Source organism: Solanum dulcamara, chromosome 5, assembly GCF_947179165.1.
Source record: "Solanum dulcamara chromosome 5, daSolDulc1.2, whole genome shotgun sequence".
In the NCBI taxonomy this organism is placed as follows: domain Eukaryota; kingdom Viridiplantae; phylum Streptophyta; class Magnoliopsida; order Solanales; family Solanaceae; genus Solanum; species Solanum dulcamara.
In genome coordinates, this window is record NC_077241.1 from 30,819,396 (window position 1) to 30,845,017 (window position 25,622).

A 25,622-nucleotide genomic window follows, 5' to 3' on the forward strand; every position below is an offset into this window, starting at 1 on the left:
ATTAGAATTAGCAGTTTTGCTTCCTGTGTTCCACATTTCTATGCTTAAGAAATGTTTGAGAGATCCTTTGCTCATTATCCCTACAGAAAACATTGGCATGAAGGATAGTTTGTCTTATGAGGAGATTTCAGTTCAAATATTGATCGTTAAGTTCGCAAATGAAGGACCAAGGAGGTTGCTTCAGTCAAATTTTTGTGAAGGAATCAGTTTGTTGAGGAGGTTACAAGGGAAGCAGAAGAGGATATGAAATCTAAGTACCCTCATTTATTCCTTCCACCCAGTGTTAATGTTGAAGAGAATATTTCTTTTCTCTATCTGAGATTTAGTACCTTTTCGTGTGTTTGAGTATTTTGATTCTTGCATTTCATTTGTTCCTTGAGTAAATTCTTAACTAGGTCATCATTCGAGAAAGAATGATCAGAAGGAGTAGCACCAAAAAATATCCTAACTTATATCATTCACGAAGAGACCTAAGAAAGGTAAGAAAAATCCCTTCCAGTGGGCCACAAGTGTCACCTATGGCCCGTAGAAGGATCTACGATCATGGGGAGTTCGTAGACCCCATCCAGACTTAGTAAAAAATTTAAGTTACTGAGGTACTTCTACAGATGACTTCTATGGTCCATAGAAGTTTCTACAGACTGTAGAAAGCATCTGTAGAGGATGTCCTAAGTCCAGTCTCAAACTATCCTACGAGCCCTCTTTCACGACCCGTCGAAGGGTCTACAACCCGAGAAAAGAGGTCTGTAAACCCACCTTACAAATTTTAGTAGCTACCAAATTATGCACTAAGTTCAACGGCCAGAGTCTACAAACCGTAGAAGGGTCCATAGAACAAGGCCCAAAGTTCATAAGTTCGACACTACGAGCGACTTCTACGACTTGCTGAGGGGCCTATGATCTGTAGGAGGGATCCATAGACCCAACCTCACAGATTCCAAAATGTCCAATTTTAGACTCGTAGTTTCCATGAGGGGTCTTCTACGACCCGTATGAGTCCCTACGGTCCATAGAACGACTCGTAGATGGCCCAAATCAATTTTTAATGAGGGATAGTTTGGTCTTTTTCCATTCTTTCTAAATCAAAATCATGATGTTTTGGACTAAATTAGACCCCTTATTAGTACCCTATGTGCCTTTTCTCTCATTAACACTTAGAAGATTTAGAGCGAGGATCGGAGAGGAGAACAAAAGCTAGGGTTCAAGCGCATTAATCAAGTTCTTCGAGTTCACTAAGAATAACGTTCTTTCATGTATGTAAGGCTAATCATATCATTGGACTAATCTAGTTATGATTATTTCCTACTGAGTTCTCTGCATATTCAATTCTATTTCGATTATTGCCATACTTCGAGTTCTTGAATTATTGTTCATACTTACATTCACATGAACCTTGTTTAGTATTTACAATTGCTTTTACTATGCATTATTGAGTTAAAGTATGATATATTTTCATGTCTTAATTGAGAAATGAGCTTTGAACATATTATATCACTTGAGTTATAAAACTTTAGATTACTGAGTTTATGCACGATTTTTATCAAGTCTAAACGAGTTAGAGAATTATGCATTTATTTATCTTGGGATTGAGTTGAGAAACAAAAGCTATATATTTATGCATTTACTGAGATTGAGAAGTATAACTATTTTAAAGAGAATGTAGTGAGTTGAGAAGAGTTGAGTTAAATTTAGTAAAGTCCAATGAGACTAAATAAAATATTATTTTGAGTATTTTCACTCACTTGAGTATATGAGCGTTATTGCGTGATTTTTGGGAGTAGTATTGAGCATCGATTTGGGTAAGATTTTAGATAACTCAAACTCCATAAACTATGTAGCTAGCGTAGGATAGAATCGAATCGTTGGTTCGGCACACTTCAGTCCTTGATACGGACTTTATATGGATCCATGAGTTGAGTTTGCATCCCTTACTGTGGCAAGGTATTGGACATCTTTGGTAACTAAGAAGTTCATTGTATCATCACAATTCTCATAGTGATGGTTGTCGATTATAGAAACTCTCCAAAGAGTAAACATTACTTCTATATTGAGTTGCATTCACTTGCTTATGTTTTGTAAAGCATTGACTCTGTTTCATATTTGCATGTTTTATTGAGTTGAGTACTTCAGTATTCTTTCCATTTTAGTGTTCAGTGTGTATGTTTCCTTTCAGCTATTTTATATACCATACATTCCATGTACCAAGGTTTTTCAACGCTACATCATTTCATGATGTAGATATAGGTGTTAGAGATCCTCAACAGGTGCATTGTTGAAGATCACATTCATCCAGCTCTTGGTGAGACCTCATTTGTATTCAGAGGAACTCCTTTTAGTTATTCAGTTTTTATTATTAGTTCTTGAGGTAGCCGTAGGCCTGTCCTAGTACCTATCTACAGTTTTTGAAACTTCACAGACAGAGTCGAGAGTCAGTCCAGTATTTCATTACTTATGTTTTGAACAATGGGTTATCATATTTAAAGAATTAATTTTAGATATGCTTGAGTTTACTTTTAATATACTTTAAATGCTCACCCATTTTGATATTCTTCTATTGAGTTGAGTCTTTCGCTGAGTAGTTAGCCAGGCTAAGGGTTCGCTTGGGACCAGCAATGGCTTTCGAGTGCCGACCATGCCTAAAGTGTAGACTTGGGACATGACATATATGGACTCACTTAGACATCTCTTTTTTAATTACTGTTCTAAATTAGTCTGTCCATAAACATCGAGTATGATTTCCTAGAATGCTCAATAGTAAGATCACCAAACTCCATCCAAGTAAATAATCTTATAAAAAAATATATCATAGTCTCCTATGTATCTGGCTAATCTGGAAAGCTAGAAACCAATTCATTTTTGAAGATAAGCCTTTTACAGTTAATATGAAAATCATCTATTAGCAATATTTCAGCATGCCATAAAATTTTAATACTAGTATTGGGGCATAAAAAGATAGAACATGTGTATCTAAGTTATGTTAAATGAACCCCCACCCCCCACCCCCCAAACAATAACTATTTCATGTTGAATATGATGGGCATTAAATAAGTATTGCATGATCAAACAATTCAAGAAAGACAAGCTCAACATTTGGAGGCATTAGTGGATTCTTCAAAGATGCGAAAGGAGGCTAGGTGCTTGGATTTTGGGCTACAATATCATATATATATATGTGACACTACTTTTAACTGAATTTATGCTTTGTTAAAGATTGTCTTTGGCGTTAACACACAATACTCAAGCTCTGCAAATTAATATTGATGAAAAAACGAGGGTTGAGCTTCTTAATAATTTGAATACCACAAACTTACCTTTATTGAATGTTTGCAGATACTTAATAGTAGTTGGTTAATTAGATGCATATTTACAGGGATAAAAATCAAATAGCCAATGAATTAGCAACTCAAGTAGCTCCAACAAATGTTGGCAGGAATCCTCCGCCACATTATTTGGATGTTTTGGATGATAATGGAGTGGGAAAACTTCATCAATGTTTGGTAGACCAAAGTAATTTCACTGGACAAACAGAGAGGCGGTTCTATCAGCCACATAGGACCTCAACGACTGTCTCAAACAACATTACATATGTACTCATAGGGCATATGTAGTAACTAATCGAATTACTTATGTAATTTTAATGTATAATATAGTGTTTCAGACACATACTTCCATGGTAGTTGTACTTTTCTATATTTAGTACGCATAATACATAAATATGTACTTCACCTTGACTTCAGCTGACATCTACGCCCCTCAACTTTGGGTGTGCACAAGTAAACACTTAAACTTGTATAAAATTGAACAAGTAGACACATGTGCCCTACGTGACATAATACACGTAGGACACAAATTTTCATGTAGGGATGCCACATAGGACGTGTGTCTATTTGTTCAATTTTATGTAAGTTCAAGTGCCTACTTGTGCACGCCCAAAGTTGAAGAGTATAGATGTTAATTGAAGCCAAGTTCAAAGACATGCTTATGTATTATGCCTATTTAATATAATATTTCTTAAAAAAATAAAAACTAATTTCTAAGTACCTTCGAAAACGAAACAAAGACCAACTTAAATAAAAAGTAGACAAGATAACTCCTTTGTTAAATTGTTCAGAACGTATGTTTATCCTCTATCTGAAATATTCAACCAAAACAAATTGGTGAAATATAAATATTGCAAATAACGGATAGTTTTTGCATGTTAAACTGAAGAAAGAATAAAGAGAAATTACTTTCAGGAGGATAATATGAAAAACCAAGTTATAAGTACCAAATGCCTTAATACATGTCTTACTATTCCTTCCATAACAAGCCTGGGTGTGTCATTGTATTTGTATGAATGATATACAATTAATTTAAGGTTCACATGATATTTAATATCATTGTGACTTGGTAAAAATAATTTGCTGATCGACCTAATATGCTTTACTTCTTTCCTTTCTAAATTTACATTATATTTGCTTCACAAATTCAAAATAATCAATTTAGATATAAAGAGTCAAATAGACGGTGCACATTGTAGTCTCTTAACTTCGAATTAATTTCAAAATACCTTTTCTTATTTTATTTTAATGGGAAAAAAAGTTTGTCATCAATTATTCTCCAAGAAGAAAATGAAGATACTTCAAATGAAGGGCAATAGTATCTTTCAATATCATAGGTGAAAGTAAAGTTGATGCCATTAATTAGGGTTTGAGTCAAATCGCATCAAATTGATAATTTGAGTCAAATCAAAAATAATAATTTGTTTAACGATTTGATTTGACTTAATTTGATATTAAAAAACAATCATAACTAAAAAAAAGTCAAATGAAACCAAACCAATCTAACATTACATGTATACAATTTTCAAACGTGTGTGTATATATATATAAGTATTTACTGTGATATAAGTTTTTAATATTTCTTAAACTTTTTCAAAGTTTTAATCTTTTAACATATTATTTCAAGTTTGAAACTTAGAGTTTTGAATGGTCCAATAAGGGTTATAGCCCATAAATATTAGTAACTCAAATAAAGTCCAAATCAAAATCAAATTTATACTAATGCTAACAAAAAAAAATCAATTCAATGCTAAGAATGACAATAATGTTGGATATATGTTCTTCAGTTTTATATTGGTTTAGACAACTAAAATACATAACCTAAGTTTATTTTTCCTTTAATATTTAGTCAGGTATTTAATACTTATTAGACTTTTTTAGCATGATTTAGTACTTTTAAGTTATAATTTAAAAAAATTGATGACAAGGGAGACCCGCAACCGCTACCTTTTGGGTGCACACAAGGTAAAACTCCCACTCTTATGCAATAGCTCGCAAATCAGATGGGAGATTAACCCACACTAGACAAGCCCGGTGCGACAAGTTTGACCCAGAAGACAAACTCCTTGCTTTCACTTACATGGGGTTTCAAACTTGAGATCTCTAACATGGAAGTCCCAAGACCAAACCACTAGGCTTATGACTTATTAATTTGCATTATTTTATATGATTTCATTATTATTTTTTGTTGAATATTTTAGTGTCATGCTCAATTTTTTTTGTTATTTTCTCATAAAACACCTTAGATAATTGTATCTTAATAGAACTAAATAAATGTTTGAAGTACAATTTAATTATATATTTGTATGAAGACTTTACCAAGAAACCCAAATTTGACAACCCCGACTTTAATTAATTTGATTTGATTTATAAATTTAAAATCCCAAAACAAATAATTAAATTAGGTATTATAAAAACCAAACAACTCGATCCACGTACACACCTACGATCAATATAGTGAGGACAAGATGCGGGTGTTGGAGTAACTGTTATCTGCAGCAAATAAACTTGGGTTGGTTTATAAATGTGCCAATTCACACCATATATTGTGTCTTTTTGTAAGGCTTTTGAATTAAGGGGAATATTTGAAACTACAGAAACTTTGAAAGAAGGATTGAGAAAATTGGGGTGTTGCAAAAAACTCACCATGATTTTGTATTTGGTGGACCTTGACAACCGAAAGGTGTAGTAGAATGACCGACATCCGATTAACCCTTTAATCATAGTTTGTGTTTTGAGCCTAAAATGGAGACTGTCCAAGACCGGGAGGCGTTACCCCTTAGCGGGTCTACTAGGCACAAATTTAAATTAGTTGTGATTCAGCGATAGATATTAGATAGTTAAACTCGAATAAAAAGCAAATTTAAAATCTCGAGATCAGGAATGAGGTTATTCAAGAGAAGGTGAGAGTTGCATCCGTGGTCGACAAGATGAGAGAAGCAAAATTGAGATGATTTGGACATGTGCAGAGGAGGGGTGTCGACGCCCCAGTTAAGAGGTGCGAGCGGTTGAATTTGGGAGCTATGCGGAGGGGTAAGGGTAGACCGAAAAAGTATAGGTGATTAGATAAGATATGGCGGTACTCCATATCACCGAGAACATGACCTTAGATAAAAAAGAGTAGAGGTCGTTGATTAAGGTAGAAGGCAAGTAAGGATAAAATGGTGTCTTACCGTGTATCAATTTAGGGTGGTCGTAAGTCTAAGCGTGCCTTTATAGTTGTGTTGCTATTGCCTTTAATTATTGTAGTACTTTGCTATAGTTATTGTTCTTGTCTTGTAAATTTTGCATTGCATTTTATTTTTATTTTATTTTTTATTTTTTATTTTTTTTATTTTTTCTTTATGCTATATATATTATTATTTTTTCTCTCCCACTTGGAGCTGTGACTTTTGACCCGAGGGTCTTACAGAAACAACCTCTCTATCTCCATGAAGTAGTGGTAAGGTCTGCGTGCATCTTACCCTCCCTAAACCCCACTTGTGCAATTCTACTGGGTTGTTGTTGTTGAGATCTTAGATGGTTAAACTCAAATAAAGAGCAAATTTAAAACCTCGAGATCAAGTAAAATGTATTATTTATGCTAAAAGCTCATACCAAAAACTGAGTGTTGCATCATGATTTTGTTCAGTGCTGGAATTTTTTACCAAACAGATCAGGATATGTAGAAGCACACAATTTCAACGGATGCCATGAAACCATGGAAGTAAGCTAATGGTAGAATGCCACTTCTCTACACATGCCTAGAGAACAGGATAAACTGAACATCCTGTAAAACACCACGTCAATCGTCCAAATTACATCTAAAATATATTTGATAACCACGAAATCCTTGGGGGCCAACTGGCATGATTTCAGTGGATCATCTACCCTTTTTCACTTAAATACCAAGCTTTTGTATGCGGCAATGCTCAAACGCATGTACCTCATCCGACCAACACATCACACACTGCAGGGTATTACCACTAAACTAGTGCCCTCGGGGGCAATCTATGATGTCCATCAAACAATTTGTCTGAATGTAAGATGAACAATGCATGATCCAAGTTCAGCTAGAAGGTTCAGGCCCGTCATGTAGAGCACAACATACTGTTGCTTTATGATGCCCTTGGTATACTTTGATATCTTTGCCTGTAGATGTGGACCACAATCTTGCTGTTGTATCAGAAGATGCTGCAAGGGTAGTGTTTTTGCTTCATGTTAGAGCAAAATTGAAAAGCCAAATACTTCAGAGACCAACTACTAAAACTTGAAGCTGAAATGGACAACAAAAGTCTAAGGCCTCATTTGTTTGAACTTGATGAAGGTTATAATCTTCGATCACTCAAATCTTATTCTTTAAGTTTATTTGTTTTTAGGTATGAATCTTAAGCAATAAGTGATTTGTTTTCCCACAACCACTTAATGGGTCTAAATAGATTTGAGTGATTAACATATATAACAAAGTCTTAATATCATTGAGATGTCTATTTAATGATTTCTATGAAAAAGGCAATTCACTAATTCCATCCATTCACAACTACCATCATCGCCAACCATCATAAACTACTGTCGCTGCCTACCATTATCAACTACACGACTCGGCGCCCCAACCACCATCGCTATCAATCACTAAAATCAACTGCCACCATCAACTACTATTATCATCCCCCATCACCATTAAGCTACTAACCACAACACCATCATTAGCCAACCTCATCCGCAATCGGCAACCACAACCACCATCGCGAGCCATCACCACAACCAAGTTAACCGCCATATAATGTTCTAAGAATATTTTGTTGATATTGAATTTAATATTTATTAATTTTTAGATAAAAATAAGTTTATATATTCAGTTGTGAGAAGAACAATTTTATTAATTAGTATTCAGATTTTAATACATCTAAATATTGAGATGTGATAAAAACAAATGAGGCATAAAGCACCTAATAAGGCTTTTTTTTATGATCGTGGTGTCCGGACCAGCTTTCACGCACCTCGATTAATTCCACGGGATACCTTCCACCTCCTACCAGCAACAGGTTTCAGGTAACTCTGTCCACCAAGGCTAGGATAGATGGAAGAATCACCTAGTGTTTTTTTCGTCTCCACTGAGTTTTGAACCTGATACCTCAGACTTCTCAAATACTTCATTGAAAAGCAGAGAAACATTTGTGTCTAATCTGAAATGGTCTTTGGGCATAAACAACAGATCTAAAAGGTTTTAAATCATCAGATTCTCTAACTTCAGATGTCAGATATAAAATCCAACCCAAATCTATTCCCAGTCAATTATGATCTTTTCCCAAATAAATACTATATTGGAGTCACTCTGCCATCCTACACCACGTTTATTGTTTTCAAGCTTCAAATGTTGAATCAGCCCCTAGTCCACCATGCAATTCACCCGGCACACAGAAGGAACAAAAAAATCCTTGACCAGCTCCATAGCATTTCACTCCCTCTAATGAAAAACCTCATTTATGTTCCTTCACTTGGGGAATGTTGATGAACAGTAAATCTCTCTTCAACACCTATTTTCTACCCACTGGAAAAAACCAAAACTACAATTCAAATGACACAAGTACTCTCAATGCACCAAAAATACTTGCTCATGAACTATAGCTAGGAGGAAATATAAGAAATACTCTAACAGTTCACAACAAGTTCAGTATGTACCCGTGATGAGAAAAGCACCATCTACAGAGAATACACAGTCCCAAACCCAGCGTTCATGTCCTGGAAAATACACCAAAATTTAATGAATATTACATGTGATGAATTTGAAAGTAGCTGTCAGGAAAGGGGGAAGATAAGCAAAAATGCCAACTGGCAATTATATGGAATTTGATACCTATCAGAGTTTTCTCCAAGGTAAAGCCATCCACATTCCAAATCTTGACAGTATGATCAGAAGATGCAGTCGCCAGATACCTATAAATTACAATTTTGGAAGGATCAAGAATTGTTAAAGCATATTAAATTGGGAAGTGTCCCAAGCACATTAGGTAGAAAAAATAGTATTTACTGGAACAAGTAACTAACTAAAGATAAGAGACTAGAAACATAGAAGCTAACATGAGCAATAATGAAAAACTCTCACCTGTGAGGTTCGCATAATTCAGGTGAAAGAAGACATTTGAGGATATAACCATCATGAGCCTGTAACTTATGCAGAGGCTCAAAGTTGGTCATTGTCTGCATTTTATGTGAAGTCAGTTTTAGTAATATTCAGTCACAGCTGTAGCAAAATGCTTGCAGAAACAATCCGAATACATGAGGATGTTGGCACATGAGAAGGGATGAAAATTGGTTCGAGTTCAATCAGACTGAAAATCCAGTTCAAAGGAAGAAAGATGGTTAAAGGAAAAACTGATAAGACGGCTCAGTGAAAGGTTTTACATTTACTATATTTAACAGAACAGAAACATGAAAAAACTAAAATAAACTTGTGTCGATTAATTGCTGTTTCCTTATTCTTTTCTCCCCCCCCCCCCCCCCACAAAATTAGTGAAAGAATTTGGGGCTCAGGGAAAAGATCACGTGCAGTTTTTTTTTTCCAATATGTAATATGACATGCACAGTTTAGAATTGTAGAATTGGACCATTGGTTACCTCAGTGCCACGTAGTAAACGCCAAACATAACACGTTCCACGATTGTTGGCAGCAACAATTAAGCTTCCATCCCACATTATAGTCAAAGACCGAACAGCTGTATCCACCTCCGGTACCTAAGTTTTCAAATATACTGATAAATACCAACTTGTGTACTTCACACTAAACATCCACACGCCAAGAGATATTGACCACTAAATACCCTTTATTGTGCCCTATGTATTACATTATTAAAAGAAAAAGCATTTCCTTTTGAAAGAAATTGCTAATCAACACCAACAGATATATGAGGCACGATCAGTTTATGTTTAACAAGCTCACCATCTAATTGAAATAATTGAATCAATAAAAAAGAATTCATTTCTCTTATAATGCTAATGGTGTAGCTCTCAGAATTAACCTGAAATTCACTCATGAATCAATCCTCCAACCATCATTTCAATTCCAAGTGACCATAATCCAAAAGACCACAAACTATACGAACTAATGAAAACTAAACTACATACCAACTCACAGCTACATGAATTTGCTCTCAAATCCCACACACGTATATTGCCATTTTGGTCTCCAGATATCAACTCAGTCTGCAAAACATATAGAAGAATGAGATTTATGAAATAGAACAAACAGAAAAGCTCAAGCCCGTCTCATTGAAAGGAGAGGATGGATCAATCAAAAGCATATTCTGGTGAGGCATACACACATAAATTGGAAATATAGAAGTCAAGAAAGAAAAGTTTTTTTACTTTCCTATAGAGATTTACAAGAATTAGGTCTGCTGAAATAAAGAATGCCAAAAAAAATAAGGAAATTAAACCCAATTATCATGTACGTGGATGGTCTTGAACTTTTGACCCTATTTTCCCCATGGGCAAATCTCCAAGATCAAAAGTCAAAACTTGTTAGAACTTGAAGTTTTACCTATGGGGCGAAAGGGATCAAAAGTTTAAGACTAGCCATTTGCAAGGCCATTCTTGTAAATCACCCCATAAATATACGAGGGTTATAAGTATATGTGAGAAATATAGGAGAAAAATATTATTAAATTGTGTATCTACATTATCACACCGAGACCCTATTTATAAACACTATATTATAATCTTTTTTCAAGTAAGATTTTTATATACTATTCTTGTTCTTATTCATATTCTAACACTCCCCCTCAAGCAGGTGCATATAAGTCATATGTACAGAGCTTGTTACAGATGTAATTGATATCAGGACCGCCAAGGGACTTGGTGAAGAAATCTTCCACTTAATCACTCGACTTCACGAATTTTGTAACAATATCTCCTAAGACTATCTTTCTCTACCAAAGTGACCGTCAATCTCAATGTGCTTAGTCCTCTCATGAAATACTGAATTTGATGCGATATGAAGTGCTGCTTGATTATCACACACAAGTTCCATTTGACCGATTTCTTCAAATTTTAGTTCTCTCGGCAATTGATTGTTCCAAACAAGCTCACAAGTTGCTACAACCCTTGCTCAATATTTTGTTTCTGCACTAGTTCGAGCAACCACACTCTTCTATTTCTTACTCTTTCAGGACACCAAATTACCTCCTACTAAAACACAATATCCGAATGTAGAACGTCTATCAAATGGTGATCTTGCCCAATAAGTATCTATATATCCAATGATATGCTCATGGCCTCAATTCTTGAAGAGTAGTCCTTTACATGGAGCTAACTTAACATACCTAGAATACGAACAACTGCATCCCAATGACTATCACAAGGGGAAGTCATAAACTGATCTACAACACTCACAAGAAAAGAGATGTCAGGTCTAGTCACTGTGAGATAATTCAACTTTCCAACCAATCATCTACGCCTTCCAGGATCACTTAGTGGCTCCCATGTCCTGGCAAGGTGTTTATCATTTGGATCCATAGAAATGTCAATGTGTCTATATCCCATCATTCTTGTTTCCTCAGGAATGTCTAAGGCATAATTGCATTGAAAAATAACAATACCTGATCTAGATTGAGCAACTTCAATACCTAGAAAATACTTCAATTTACCAAGGTCTTAGACTAGAAATGCTGAAAGAGATGTTGTTCCAAATTAGTGATACCAACTTGACTATTGTTGGTGATAATGATATCGTCAACGTAAACCACCAAATAAACACAGATTTGGTGCAGAAGCTGATAAAAAACACAAGAGTGATTAGCTCCACTATGAGTCATGCCAAACTCCTGAATTATTGTGCTGAACTTCAAACAAGGCTTGAGGAGACTATTTCAGACCATAGAGTGACCTGCGCAATTGACATACAAGGCTACTAGACTCTCCTAAGCAACAAAACCAAGTGGTTGCTCTATATAGACTTCTTCCTCAAGATCAATGTGCTTCTAAGGCATTCCTAATGTCCAACTAATGAAGAGGCCAATGGCGAATGGCATCCATAGGTAAAAAAAGATGGAAAAATGTTACTTTTGCTACAGGAGAGAGTATCATTATAATCCCCTTTCCCCTTTGGCAACAAGGGGAGCCTTAAGCCTATCAACCTGACCATCTGGACAACTTAGATTGCATCGACCCAACGACAACCAACAGTAGATTTACCTGCAGGAGGGGAAACAACCTCCGAAGTACCACTCGTATGTAAAGCAGACATCTCGTCAATCATAGCCTGCCTTTATCTTGGATGAAAAAAGTGTTTCACCTTTAATCTTACGGATGGAAATAAAGGACAAAGATGATACAAAGGAATAATGGGTAATGATAGACGGTGATAACTCAAGAAAATATAATAAGGGTTAATGAATTACAAGTGGATTGTAAACCTTTTTGAAGAGCAATCAGTTGACTAGGAGTAGGCAAGTCTAGTAGGAGCAGGATTCGACACATGACATGAATCATTTGGGCCTAACGCTGGATGCAAACGAAGATGATAAGTCAGGAGTGGTGGCACTGCAGCTGAAGATGTAGAAGTAATCGTAGATTCCTCAAAAGTCTATATAGGTAAAACCTGAGATATGAGTAAGACCTCAGAGATATCAGAATGATTAAAAGACGTATAGCAAGGTTGAGATTCAAAGAATGTGACATTGATTGACATAAGGTATCGACGAAGATCAGGTGAATAACAACAATATCCTTTTTGAACTCGAGAGTAACCAAGAAAGACTCATTTGAGAGTACGAGGGGATAATTCAACTTTTCCTACTAAGTTATGAACAAATCATGTTCTCCCAAAGACACGAGGGGGATAGAGTAGAGATCTGAATAAGGAAATAATATGGAATAGGAAATCATATTTTGGATGGAAGATGAGGGAATTCTATTAATTAAATAGCAGAATGTGAGGACTGCATCGGGCCAAGAATGCAGTGAAAATGAGATTCAATGAGAAGAGTATGAGCAGTCCCAATGAGATGCATATTCTTCCTTGTTGTTACCCTGTTATTAGGGCATCTATATCTCTCATGTTCACATGTCCGAACCATCTCAGTCTTGCTTCCCTCATTTTGTCTACCACGGAAGCCACTTGCACCTTGTCCCGAATATCTTCTTTCTCAACCTTGTCTCTCCTAATATGCCCGCATATCTATTACAGCATCCTCATTTCTGCTACTCCCATTTTCTGAACAAAAGAGTCCTTAAATGACTAACACTTCACCCTATACAACATAGTCGACCTAACGACCATTTTGTTAAACATACCTTTAAGCTTTGGTGATACATTTTTATCACACAGGAAACTCTGTAGGCGAGCCTCCATTTCTCGCAGCCTGCACCAAGATGGTTTGTGACATCATCATTGACCTCCTCGTTTCCTTGGATAATAGACCAAGATACTTGAAACATCCTCTCTTGGCAGCGACCTGTGAATCAAGACTCACTTCCACGCCAACCTTTGGCGTAACACACTAAACTTGCACTCCAATTATTCAATTTTGGCCTTGTTAAACCTGAATCCATTATACTCTAGAGTCTGTCTCCAAACCTTCAGCCTAGTGTTTAATATATCACAAGTCTCACCAATCAGTATTATGTTATCTGCAAATAACATACACCATGGCACCTCATCTTAAATATGGTGCATCAATTCATCCATCACAAATGCAAATAGAAATGAACTAAGAGTTGATCTTGGTGCAACCCCATCACAACTGGGAACTGCTTTGATTCACCTCCTACTGCCCTCATCTAAGTCTTGGCCCATTGTATATGGCTTTAATCGACCTAAAGTATGTCACTAATACACCTCTATCCTCCAAGCATCTCCATAGAACCTCCTTGGAGACACTGTCCTACGTCTTTTCTAGGTTAATGAACACCATATGCAAGTCCCTCTCCCACTCCATATACTGCTCCACCAGTCTCCTCACAAGGTGAATGACTTCTATAGTTGATCGCCCCGATATAAAACCAAACTAGTTATCAGAATTAGACACACCCCTCCTCAGCCTCATCTCCACCACTCTCCCAAACTTTTATAGTGTGGATTAACAACTTGATTCCCATATAGTTGTTGCAGCCTAAGTTGCTCGGACTCTTCACTTTTGGTGCCGCACCTGTGTCGACACGGCGTGGGCATGGGCGTGGGTGTGGGTGTGGGATCCATAACCGATCTAGTCAACTAGTTTTCGATACTTTAACCTATTCAAGGGAGAAATTCTAGACAAATTAAATGATTTCTATTAGTCAAAACAAAAACTAAGGTGAAAATGAAGAAAATGAAATACCTTGTATATATGAATTTCTATTGTCACTCATTTTCCTTTTATCTCCTTTTAGGTGTCTCCTCATGATCAATATTTCTCCTCATGTTCTCCATATAATATCACAAAATTTAGGTTTTATAACTCTATTTTTAGATATTTGAATTATTTTAAGCAGAATCTCCGCATCCGTATCCATACATAGATCTGTATCACCGAATCTTAAAATTTAGATCATAGAAGATTCGACCACTAGATCCGCACCCGTATCGGACACCTGCATCCGAGTCCGAGCAACTTAGGTTGCAATTTTGAATTTCACTCTTGTTCTTGCACAACAAAATCATTGTGCTCCACCTCCATTCTTTGGGTATTTTTGTCTTCTTAAAAATGACATTAAACAACTAAGTCAACTACTCTAAACCCACTCTGCCAGAGTTCTTCCAAAGTTCCATGGATCTCTCGTCTAGCCAGGTCGCCCCCCCCCCCTTCTCATTCTACGAATAGCACAACATTTATACACCTAAAATATCCAAAATCCCGATAACTCTTAGAATGCTCAAAATCACACAATCAAATGAACTAAATGCAAGTATCATCCAAAAGCTTCTTACTAATAAGCAATTCAAACAATGTATTATAATAATTAATAGTTAAAATCTGAGTCATGCGATGAAACATTCAGAAATCGAAAAAAGTATAAATCAACCCACATTACAAGGGTAACAGATAACCAATTTGCATGTATGCCTGGTGGATTTATAATGAATTTTCTATTATTGCTAAGAGACCTTATGGTCCTGACAGATTATGGATGCTGTTTTAAAACATCTTTGGAGTGCAATGGGTGATCCCCAAGGAAGTGAAGCATTTGCTGCTGTGCTTGCTTGGACAGAGAGTTGGAAATGAGCGGAAGCAGATCTGGAGGACTGATCATGTTTGCATCATGTGGGCTATTTGGCTTGAAAGGAATAGGAGATGTTTTGAGGATAAGAAACAACACTCATCTGAATGTAAAATGAACCTTGATACTTGTCTTTTCCGTAATTAACACTAAAAAATACTTTCTGAAAAGATTTGCCAAACACCAAATGCTTCTCTCGAAAAGTACTTTCTTGAAAAGTTATTTTGACAAAAATGGTTTTCAAAATCAGCAGTTTTTAGAAGATTGGCCAAATAGGCTCATAAAACTTGTAGTTAGTAGAAATTTGTATATGGAAAAGGGAAAATTTCGAAGGAAGCTAGTTCTAGAGAACTCTAATTTTTCATAAAGATAAATTGATTACTATTGGTTTGAACTAGACCTTTAGAGAGAAATAGATATTGAAGACCATATAGCAGACCCAACTATGTTTAGATTGAGATGTAGTTGATTGATTGTTGATAAAGTTTCTAAGAACTACACAGTATATTCTTACTTAAACATACCAAAGTATAACACTTCTTGAAATTTGCCAAATAATCAACAGAAGCATAGCTGAGAGACCTGTTCTATACTGAATTATCAGAATATGAGGTACACAACTATGAAGTAGCAGTAAAAATGTAAAATAGCATCCCTTTGATGCCAATGCTATCTCTACTTCTTTAGCACAGTTCCATCTTTTGTGATGGAACCCAGTCTGAATAGCTCATTCAAATATTTCCTTGTTCCGCTAAAAACTCATAGATTTGATATGGATATTCATTCAATGAAGAAATTGAACAAAGCCATAAAATTTGCTGAGAAAAACAGACAGGATAAAAGTGACTAAAAACACTGGTCTTAATGAGGTTCTCAGAGAGTTCAACAATTCAGCCAAGAAGTTAAATATATACTGACTGACCTTCACACAATTCAAAGATCAAAGTATAAAACCTGATTAGGGTGCAAAACTACAGTGTTCACAGCTGCCCGACTTTCATATTCCCTCTGACAACCTGGTGCCCTATTCATTCAAAAGATTCAAAGATACAGCTGACTTAAAGGAAAAATGAGAAGTTGGAAAGATCGTAACACATCCGACTTTGATATCTACAATACCTCAAATCCCAAATCTTTACAGTGCCATCTTCAGATCCAGAATACATCCAGTTTCCATCACATTGAAATCCTACTGCCATCACATTATTAGTGTGTGAATCAAAGCTCCTCAGCTGCCAAAAAGTATTAAAAAAACTTCTTTAACTTGGGGAACCAAAATGAACACAAACTAATATGTCAAAGCCACAACAGAGGAAAACACCATGTAACAAAAAAGAAACGGAATTAAGAAAAGAAATGAATAAAGAAGGAAAACCTGAAGACCTACCGGCTGAGGACTGTTAGAGTTGATGTCGAATAATCGAATGTGAGGATTTCCAGCAGCAGCCAGGAAGCGTTTATCCGGAGTAATTTCAAGACGATTAACTTGCTGTATACAGTTCAAGAAAGGGAAAGATGGTAAAGGAAGACGTATCAGATAACTATTCCAACAAAAATAAGTTGATTTAAAATGTAAACATTTCTCCATATGGTTTGAATGTCTATCATACCTTCCCTGCCAATATAGTTTGTTTGGACAAATGGATAGCATCTCAACTATTTGGTGAAAGAAAGATCAAATACTTAACGTAATGCACACCATAGCACCACTCAAAAGTGAAGCTTAAGTCCATTTCCGAATTTGCAGTCTTGGCATCAAATTTATCCAGTAATGACATTAGTCACATATATGCGAGAATGCAGTTTGGTAGGAACACTTTATGTAAAAGTTTATTCTTCTTAATTTCATTTTCTCTCTGAAAGATAGAAGTTCTAAACATCTGCTTTAACAAAATATAGCATATGTATGTAAGGCATCCACCTCCAAAGATGATATAAATATGGTTAAACGAGGGTTGGCAGGAAATATCGAGGCAGCAGCAACAACAGTGCCGATAGACTGTTGCTGAAGCAACCATAATTGAGACATAAAACCTTCCAAATACTACTGTTATAAATAAACAAAAAAAATTTTAAAAAAACTCTTAATACAAACATATCTCATGTCGTACAAGTATCAACTAGAGATTATAAGATTGGAAAAGATGGGACTAAATATAGAGGGACAATTAATAAAAGTATTCCTGAAAGGGAACAGGAGCATATTACATCAATATGAGACCATCTGCTCCAACCTTTTTGAGCAGGTTCACCTGCATCTGTGCTTATGTGTTGTAGGTGGAAAAGTTTAGTTACACACAAACTGACTAACCCGAACACACATAAAAGATTAAAGGATAAAAGAAAGCATAAACTGAAAAGCAGATAATTTACATGATCCATAGCTTATACATTCATTAAGCATGAGTTTAAAAACTAAAAAATCAAATTGAATGTGCAAGGATCAATAGAGACAAAGGGAATGAAGAATTGAATTTAAGGGAACTTACTGATTCTGGGTATTGGATAGTTCGATAGCAGCGGGCACTCTTGGCCTCCCAAAACTTTATAGTGTGATCATAGCTAGCCGTTGCTAGCACCACCGATGGTTGACTCATCTCTATTCCCTCTTCCAACTCAAATTCACACACAAAAAAACTTAGGATGAAATTAGATCATGGAGTGATAGAGAACTAGGGTTTTGTGAAATGAATTGGGACTTGGGAATGAAGGATTCAATTTATACATCTTCACAAGTATAAATTCCATCACAAATCCTACGTTTTATTTTAACGAGACGAGATTCTCCAATATATATAACCTGCTTTTGCTCCCTTCACTCGCCCTAAACTACAAACCTGCTTTCACAAACTTGTGAAATAATTTTCAAAAATTTAAATTAGAGAAAAGCTATGTCATACCTCTCCAACACTGATGCAGCTCAATCAATTAGCAAAGCTAAAATCTAAGAGAGAGAATTGCACAAGCCGTATTTATCCATATAAGAATGACTCCTATCGTGTAACTTCAAAAAAAATTACATAAAGAGTTGTCATTACCTCTCAATCCCATCGAACAATTAGTACGAGTAAGAATCTAAATCTCTTTACACCATCTCCAATCCAGCTCAATTTTACTCTAAATTTTTTATATCTAGAGACTAAAATAGAGAATAAGCAATTTAACTATCTTTTATTCTACTCTCCATGCTCCAAATACAGAGAGTTGAATTATAGTTATCCAAATTTCAAGAATTACTATTCATACTCTGTATTTTACTTTTTAAATACTTTTTATTATTATATTATATTTCTATTTTCTATTATACAATATTTGTAATTAACATATTATAAATCATATAGTGTCATTAATGAAATCTTTAATATTCGTAATTCTTTTTTAATGTAATATAATATTTTAAAAAATATATTATTTAATATATATTACTATCATTCCGGTTTAATAATATTTTTAATTTTTTAAAAATTTTTGTCACTTTAATTTTCATCAAATATTTTAAATATATTATTTTTAATTTTTTTCAAATATTTCAAATATATTATTCAATATGATTGGATTATGCCGAAATTGAGTACCTTGATCTGAAATGATGGACAAAGGAACACCATGCAACTTTACCAATTCTCGAATGTATATCTTGGCATAATCTTCGGCACTATAAGAAGTCTTAAGTGGTAGGAAGTGGGCCGATTTGGTCATTTTATTCACCACCAGCCAAATCAAATCATGTTTCCTTTAGGTACGAGGCAAACTATTATGAAGTCCATGTTCACATCTTCCCACTTCCAAGTAGGAATTTTAATATCTTTGGCTAGACCTCCCGCCTTTGATGTTCAATCTTAACTTGTTGGCAATTTGGACATTTATCCACAAAATTTGCTAGGTCCCTTTTCCTACCATCCTACCAATACACTTCCCTCAAATCTCTATACATTTTGGTGGATCCTTGAAGTATAGAGTATCTAGAGCTATGGGCTTCACTCAATATTATTTCTCTTAGACCAGCAACATTAGGAACACATAGCCGACCTTGGTAATGATGTACTCCATCTCCCTCTTATGAGAAAACCTCAATCATCTTATCAACCACCAATTTATTCAATTCAATTAAAGTTGGATTCATGTCGTACTTTTCCTTTACATCCGCTACCAATGATGATTCCGAACCATTTTGAACAAGAATACCACCCTCATTAGAGTCACTCAATCTTACTTTCAAACGGTCCAATCGGTGCACGTCTTTAACTAACTTCTTCTTGTTATCTTCAACATGAGAAGTACTATTCATGGATAACCAACTAAGAGCATCAACAACAACATTTGCTTTACCTGGATGGTACAACATACTCATATCATAGTCCTTTAATAGTTCAAGCCATCTTCTTTGCCTAAGGTTCAAGGCCCTTTGGCTAAACACATATTGTAAGCTTTTGTGGTTGGTAAATATATCAACATGCACACCAAAAAGATAGTAACGCCAAATTTCAATGCAAAAACAACTGGTGCCAATTTGAGATCATGAGTTGGATAGTTTTGTTCATGCACCTTTAGTTGTCTAGAGGCATATGATATAAACTTAACATGTGTCATCAAAACACAACCCAATCCAACATGTGAGGCATCAAAATATACAACAAACCCATTTGAACCTTCCGACAATGTCAAAATAGAAGCTGACATAAGTAGATGCTTCAATGTTTAGAAACTTCTTTCACACTTATCCGACCATTGGATCTTTACCTTCTTTTGGGTCAACTTAGTCAAAGGCGATGAAATAGATGAAAAACCTTCATAAACCTTCTATAATATTTGGCCAAACCCAAAAAGCTACAAATATCTGAAGGAGACAACGGTCTAGGCCAATTCTTTACCTCCTTTGTCTTCTTTGGATCAACCATGATACCATCATCGGAAACAATGTGACCAAGCAATGCCATGAATTTTCACAAAAATTCACATTTACTAAACTTGGCAAATAATTGCTTGTCCCTCAAGGTTTGCAACACAATTCTCAAGTGACCCATATGCTCTTCTTCATTTCGGGAATAAATCAATATATCATCAATAAAAACCACCAAAAACATATCTAGGTACGGTTTGAAAATCCAATTCATCAAGTTCATGAAAATAATGGGAGCGATAGTCAACCCAAATGACATAACCAAAAACTCAAAATTGTCATTCTTATTCAAAACACCGTCTTGGGAATGTCACCCTCCCTCACTCTCAATTGGTGATAACCAGATCAAAGATCAGTTTTGGAGAAGTGACTTGCCCCTTGGAGTTGATCAAATAAATCATCTATTCTTATAATGGGATAATTATTCTTTATGGTGACCTTATTTAAATTATTGGTAGTCTATACACATGCGAAGTGCCTATCATTCTTTCTAACAGACAATATAGGAGAACCCCTTGGTGAAATACTTGGCTTTATGAAACCCTTATCTAACAAATCCTTCAATTGTTCCTTCAACTCCTTAAGTTCCGTTGGGGCCATATGATATGGGAGAATAGATATGGGTTGAGTTTTGGGAAGGAAATTAATACCAAAATCGATTTCCCTTTCGGGAGGAATACTGGGCAAGCCATTAGGAAACACATCGGGGAATTCATTCACAATGGGAACCTACTCAATAGAAGGAGCTTCAAATTTGTATCCCTAACCTGCACTAGATGATAGATACACCTCTTAGAAATCTTTTTCTAGGATTTTAGGCATGATATGAATCAAACCCTAAACATCGAATCATTACCCTTCCAGTCAAGGACCAGCTTATTAGGAAATTAGAATTTGAACATACGGGTTTTACAATCAATAGATGCATATGAAGCGTGTAGACAATTCATACGAAGAATAACATCAAAATCAGTTATGTCAAGTTAAACAAGATCACAAGGGATTATTTTATGCAAGAACGACATGGGGCAATTTCTCTAGACTTTCTTGGCTAGAACCGAATCACCAATGGGAGTATAAACCGAAAAAGCCTCTAGCAAGATTTCGAGACTTATATCAAATCTTATAACAAGGTAAGAAGTAACAAAAGATAATATGGAACCTGAATCAAGTAAATAATAAACATCAAAGTCAAAGACCCGCAACATACCCGTAACCACATCAAAGACTCCTCAACATCTTGCCTAGCTTGGAGTGCATAGAACCTATTTTGGCATTGGCCACCACTTTATTGAGCTTGTCCACCTTGAGTAGCTTGCCCTTGAGGACGTCCTTTTCTCCCCTTGTTAGAGAATTTAGAGATCTTGTAACCCATTTTACCACATCCAAAATAAGCACCCATACCAAACAAATATTTACCTCCATGGTTTCTCCCACACTTGGGACACTTGGTAAGAGTAGACCCACTAATACCACCACATTGGGCCTTGGGGTTGAGCACATTATCCTTATCATATCCTTGACTAGAAGTTTGTGAAAAACCTAGGCCTTGGAATCTTTGACCGTATCGAAAACAACCATTACCACCACTAGATTTGATTGAGAAAACCCTCCTTCAAATTGAGCTCTCTTGAACTCCCTCACCTTCCTCTTCTTAAGCTTTTCCCCTTCAATTTATTTGGCATATGTCATGAGCATAGAAATATCCATCTATTTGATAAGCATAGTGGTTTGACACTCTTTTATCACCAAGTTGGACACACTTAAAAACTTACTCATTCAGACATGAGAGTCGACTACCAAAGAAGGATAACAATTTTTTAAACTTAAGGATATATTCTCTCACACTCATATTACCTTGGTTGAGGTTGATAAACTCCAACAACTTTGTCTCCCTCAACTCAAGTGGAAAGAAACGGTCAAGAAAAGCAACTTTGAAACTATCCCAACCTATGGGACCTTCTTTAACCCTTTCAGCTTTCATTGATAGTACCATACTTGAGCAACACCATTGAGTTGGTAGGCCGCCAAATCCACTTTCTCCTTCGCAGACATCCTCATATTTGACACCCCCATAATAGCAACAATTTTATGCACCTCATTAATAAAGTCTTGGAGATCCTCATCAACCTTAGACCCATAAAACTGAGGAGGATTCATCCTTATAAAATCCCTAACCCTTAATCTGGCGTAGACATATTAGGAGGAGCCACTATACCTTGGTTCACTTGAGTAGTCATGGCTTGAGCTAGCATAGAGATAGTAGTATGGAACTCAGCATGGGTAACCTGATCAGCTAGAGGATCATTAGGAGCTTGAGGGCTTATCCCTCATTAGCATTAACCCCTCTTGGAAGTAAAGCTCTTCTTGGAGGCATTTTATGAAAATTGCAAAGAACAATCGTTAGAGGGAAAAGACTTAGAGTATACTCTATCGCACGACATAGATCATAAAAGAAGTGACGATTTCCTAAAATTCCTCATAGCCTCATACTCATAAATGTGGAATGCCTCACACCCATGAATAAACTATACTTGACGCGTCATGTTGGACTCCCTAGGACACTTCAAAACCTGGCTCTGATACCAAGTTTGTCACAACCCAAATTAGGGCCTAGTCGTATTACAATAATTAGGATTCCCAAAGAACCCCCAACTAAGACTCTTAGCATATCATAAGCATACAAAAGGTAAACAATAAGTGGAAGCTCATAAAAGTTCAATAATATATCATATCTAGAGAGAATCATGACAATATAAACTCCTTAAATAATATCCCTAACATGCCTCTACATGACTAGATAGGCTGGGATTAGGACATGTTTCTAGCTCATCCTCAAAAAAAGTAATGACATGACTAGAATAGTCCATAAAAATCAAAAAAGTCTAGGAATGACTATAAAAGAGAGAATGTCTTGGCTTGCCCTTGAAGCATAAGGACTCACCACATAATCTTCACAATGGATCACCGACTAGCCACAAGAATAAGATGGAGCATCTGTCCCTATTTTGTGATATAATGTAGGCAATAAAGTATATGTTAGTATGTTTAAATGTACTAAGTGTGTAGTCAATGAAATGAATAATAAGACCATGTTTTGCAATGACCATTTTAAATATCATGATAAAAGATGTAGTGAAATCTTAAGTAAGCATAAGAAGGTAAAAACACTTTAAATCATAAGAGTATCATATAAATGCAAAGTATAAGAGTAATATTGTAAAGCATTGTAAGAACCATACATATGTGGGAGATAACCCTAATTGAGACCATACGAGCTATTACATGGAATCCGATGATCCCCACATTGAGAAGGGGGGCTACTTACAAAGTTTGACTCCATCTAATATTATCATTATCATGTGCTGTATGTGGATCTACTAGCTAGGCCATATTGGCAAACCTACGGTGGCAACGTAGTTTAAGTGAATAGAGGTTGCTATTAAGGCTTAGGTCAAGACCCCGCCTCAAAGTCCTCTTGGTTTTAAGTCAACATCTCACGGAATACACATCATATCATAATCATAAATCATACTTGCCATAATACATAAGCCTTTCATAATCATACTTCATAAACATATTTATAGGAATAACTTATTAACATGTGATTCATGTAATGTGGGTGTAGGCCTTTTCATCATTTGAAATCCTTTCCATAAAACATCATTAGGGTCTTAAGTCACCCTCATTCATAAAGCTTGTTTACATACTTGAAATTCATGATCATAGCTTATAATTGAAATTAGAGTAGAAACATGAATACATAATCAATTGCCTTGGAAATAATGAAATTGACTTGAAAACATGCATGATCATATACTTTATATCATCCCATACATAATTCATAAAATTAATCTCAATTGGATGCTTAATTAAAAATACTCATAATTCATATTATAAACCCTAGAGATCAATGTAGTAAAATTCATAGTAAAACTCTTTAATTCCATGCAATAACCATCAATTTATATTAAAATAGACTTATAATCATAATTAGAATCATAATTCATACAATTGAAATGAAGATCATAAAACCCATAAAAATATATACTTTAATTGATTAAAAAGATAAAGGATTTGTTGGGTTCTATTAGTAAAAGTACCATAGGATCAATTACCCACATACCTTGAATGAGAAGAACAAAGAATTTTAAAGAATTTGAGAGTTTTGATAGAGAGCTTGAGTGAATTTCTTGGAAGTTTTCAATAGAGTCCTTGAGAGCTTTTGTTGAGAGAGAAATATCTAAATATGTGAATTGTAGAAGAGTGAATGAAATTACAGGATTAGGATAGTTTATAGAGATGAATTTGGTCCTAAAAATATCCATATTCATTAACTAATAATTAGGAAAATGTTTAACGTCTCCTTACTTAAAAACTGAATTCAGATAAAAAACTCACTCAAGTTCGCGACGTGGATGTGCTCCCGGATAGGCTAATTTTGAGCGAATGAGATTTTAGCCAGATTTTGATTTGGGGAAAACTTGCACTAAGTGGGAGAAAGTGGGCGACGAGAACTTGCCGCACACCTCACTATTTTGTGCCATTTCTCAAAAATTTAATCTTTCGATTACGTGTCCTAAAATCCACTGAGACCATTTTTGAAATGCTTAACCTTCATATATCATATTCCAACTTCAAATGCCGGAGATATTACATTGACCATATAGCGTGATTTTATGATTTAATTTACGCTTTTCAAGATATTTTAGTCATGCACCTCATGTTCATGCTTATTATGTCCCTTATTTCATGATTATACATATTTCTCACATACTTATTATATTTCATGTACTAAAGCATACTTTTACTTATATTGTTTTATAATATAGGTCACGACATTCCTACCCATCCTCGTGGCTAGTTTGGGTTCCCTTAGAGATTGCCTATTTTGGTGAGTCCTCATGATTCGAGGGCAAACCCACTATGTTATTTCTTTGTGTTCAGACTATTTCATTTTCTTATTATTTGGGTGAGCTAGGGCTTATCCTATATCCTCTTCTATTTAGTAGGGGCATTCTCAGACTAGAAGAGTATGTTTCATTCATTTCAAATGCTATGTTTTGAATTCTCTTATATTGAGACTTCTATATTTGAGACTATCTTCTGCATTTAGTTTTTTTAATTTTTTTTAATGTTATTTATGTCATGCTATGTATGTTAAGAGGTTAGATTGGAGTCCCTCGGGATTCTAATTACAATGTCACGTCTAGGATGTAGTTGGG

General features: G+C 35.5%; 1 protein-coding gene across 7 annotated transcripts; it reads right to left on the reverse strand.

Annotated features, from left to right (window-relative positions):
- Positions 1-6,880: 6,880 nt before the first annotated feature.
- Positions 6,881-18,691, reverse strand: LOC129889117 (target of rapamycin complex subunit LST8-1). Of its 7 annotated transcripts, none has more exons than XM_055964284.1 (12): positions 18,536-18,691; positions 18,398-18,441; positions 17,987-18,105; positions 16,885-16,986; positions 16,617-16,729; positions 16,452-16,521; positions 10,425-10,502; positions 9,918-10,034; positions 9,406-9,500; positions 9,157-9,236; positions 8,982-9,041; positions 6,881-7,493 (listed from the first exon to the last, which is right to left on the reverse strand). In XM_055964284.1, the coding sequence occupies exons 3-12, from the start codon at positions 18,092-18,094 to the stop codon at positions 7,369-7,371; spliced, it is 948 nt and encodes a 315-aa protein (XP_055820259.1). In that variant the 5' UTR covers positions 18,095-18,105; positions 18,398-18,441; positions 18,536-18,691; the 3' UTR covers positions 6,881-7,368. The 7 variants fall into 7 exon arrangements, with proteins under 7 accessions (XP_055820259.1, XP_055820257.1, XP_055820256.1 ...); XM_055964282.1 differs by having other exon boundaries at positions 17,987-18,112; XM_055964281.1 differs by having other exon boundaries at positions 17,987-18,134.
- Positions 18,692-25,622: the final 6,931 nt, after the last annotated feature.

What these genes read in the sequence shown, in the direction of transcription:
- LOC129889117 (XM_055964279.1), bottom strand. An exon ending in TAGTTTTGCACCCTAATCAG is followed by an intron (nt 10,503 to 16,451) that starts GTTTTATACTTT and finishes TATGTTTTGCAG; the next exon opens with ACTGAGTTGATATCTGGAGA. An exon ending in TGGTGCTTTTCTCATCACGG is followed by an intron (nt 7,494 to 8,981) that starts GTACATACTGAA and finishes CTACCCTTGCAG; the next exon opens with CATCTTCTGATACAACAGCA.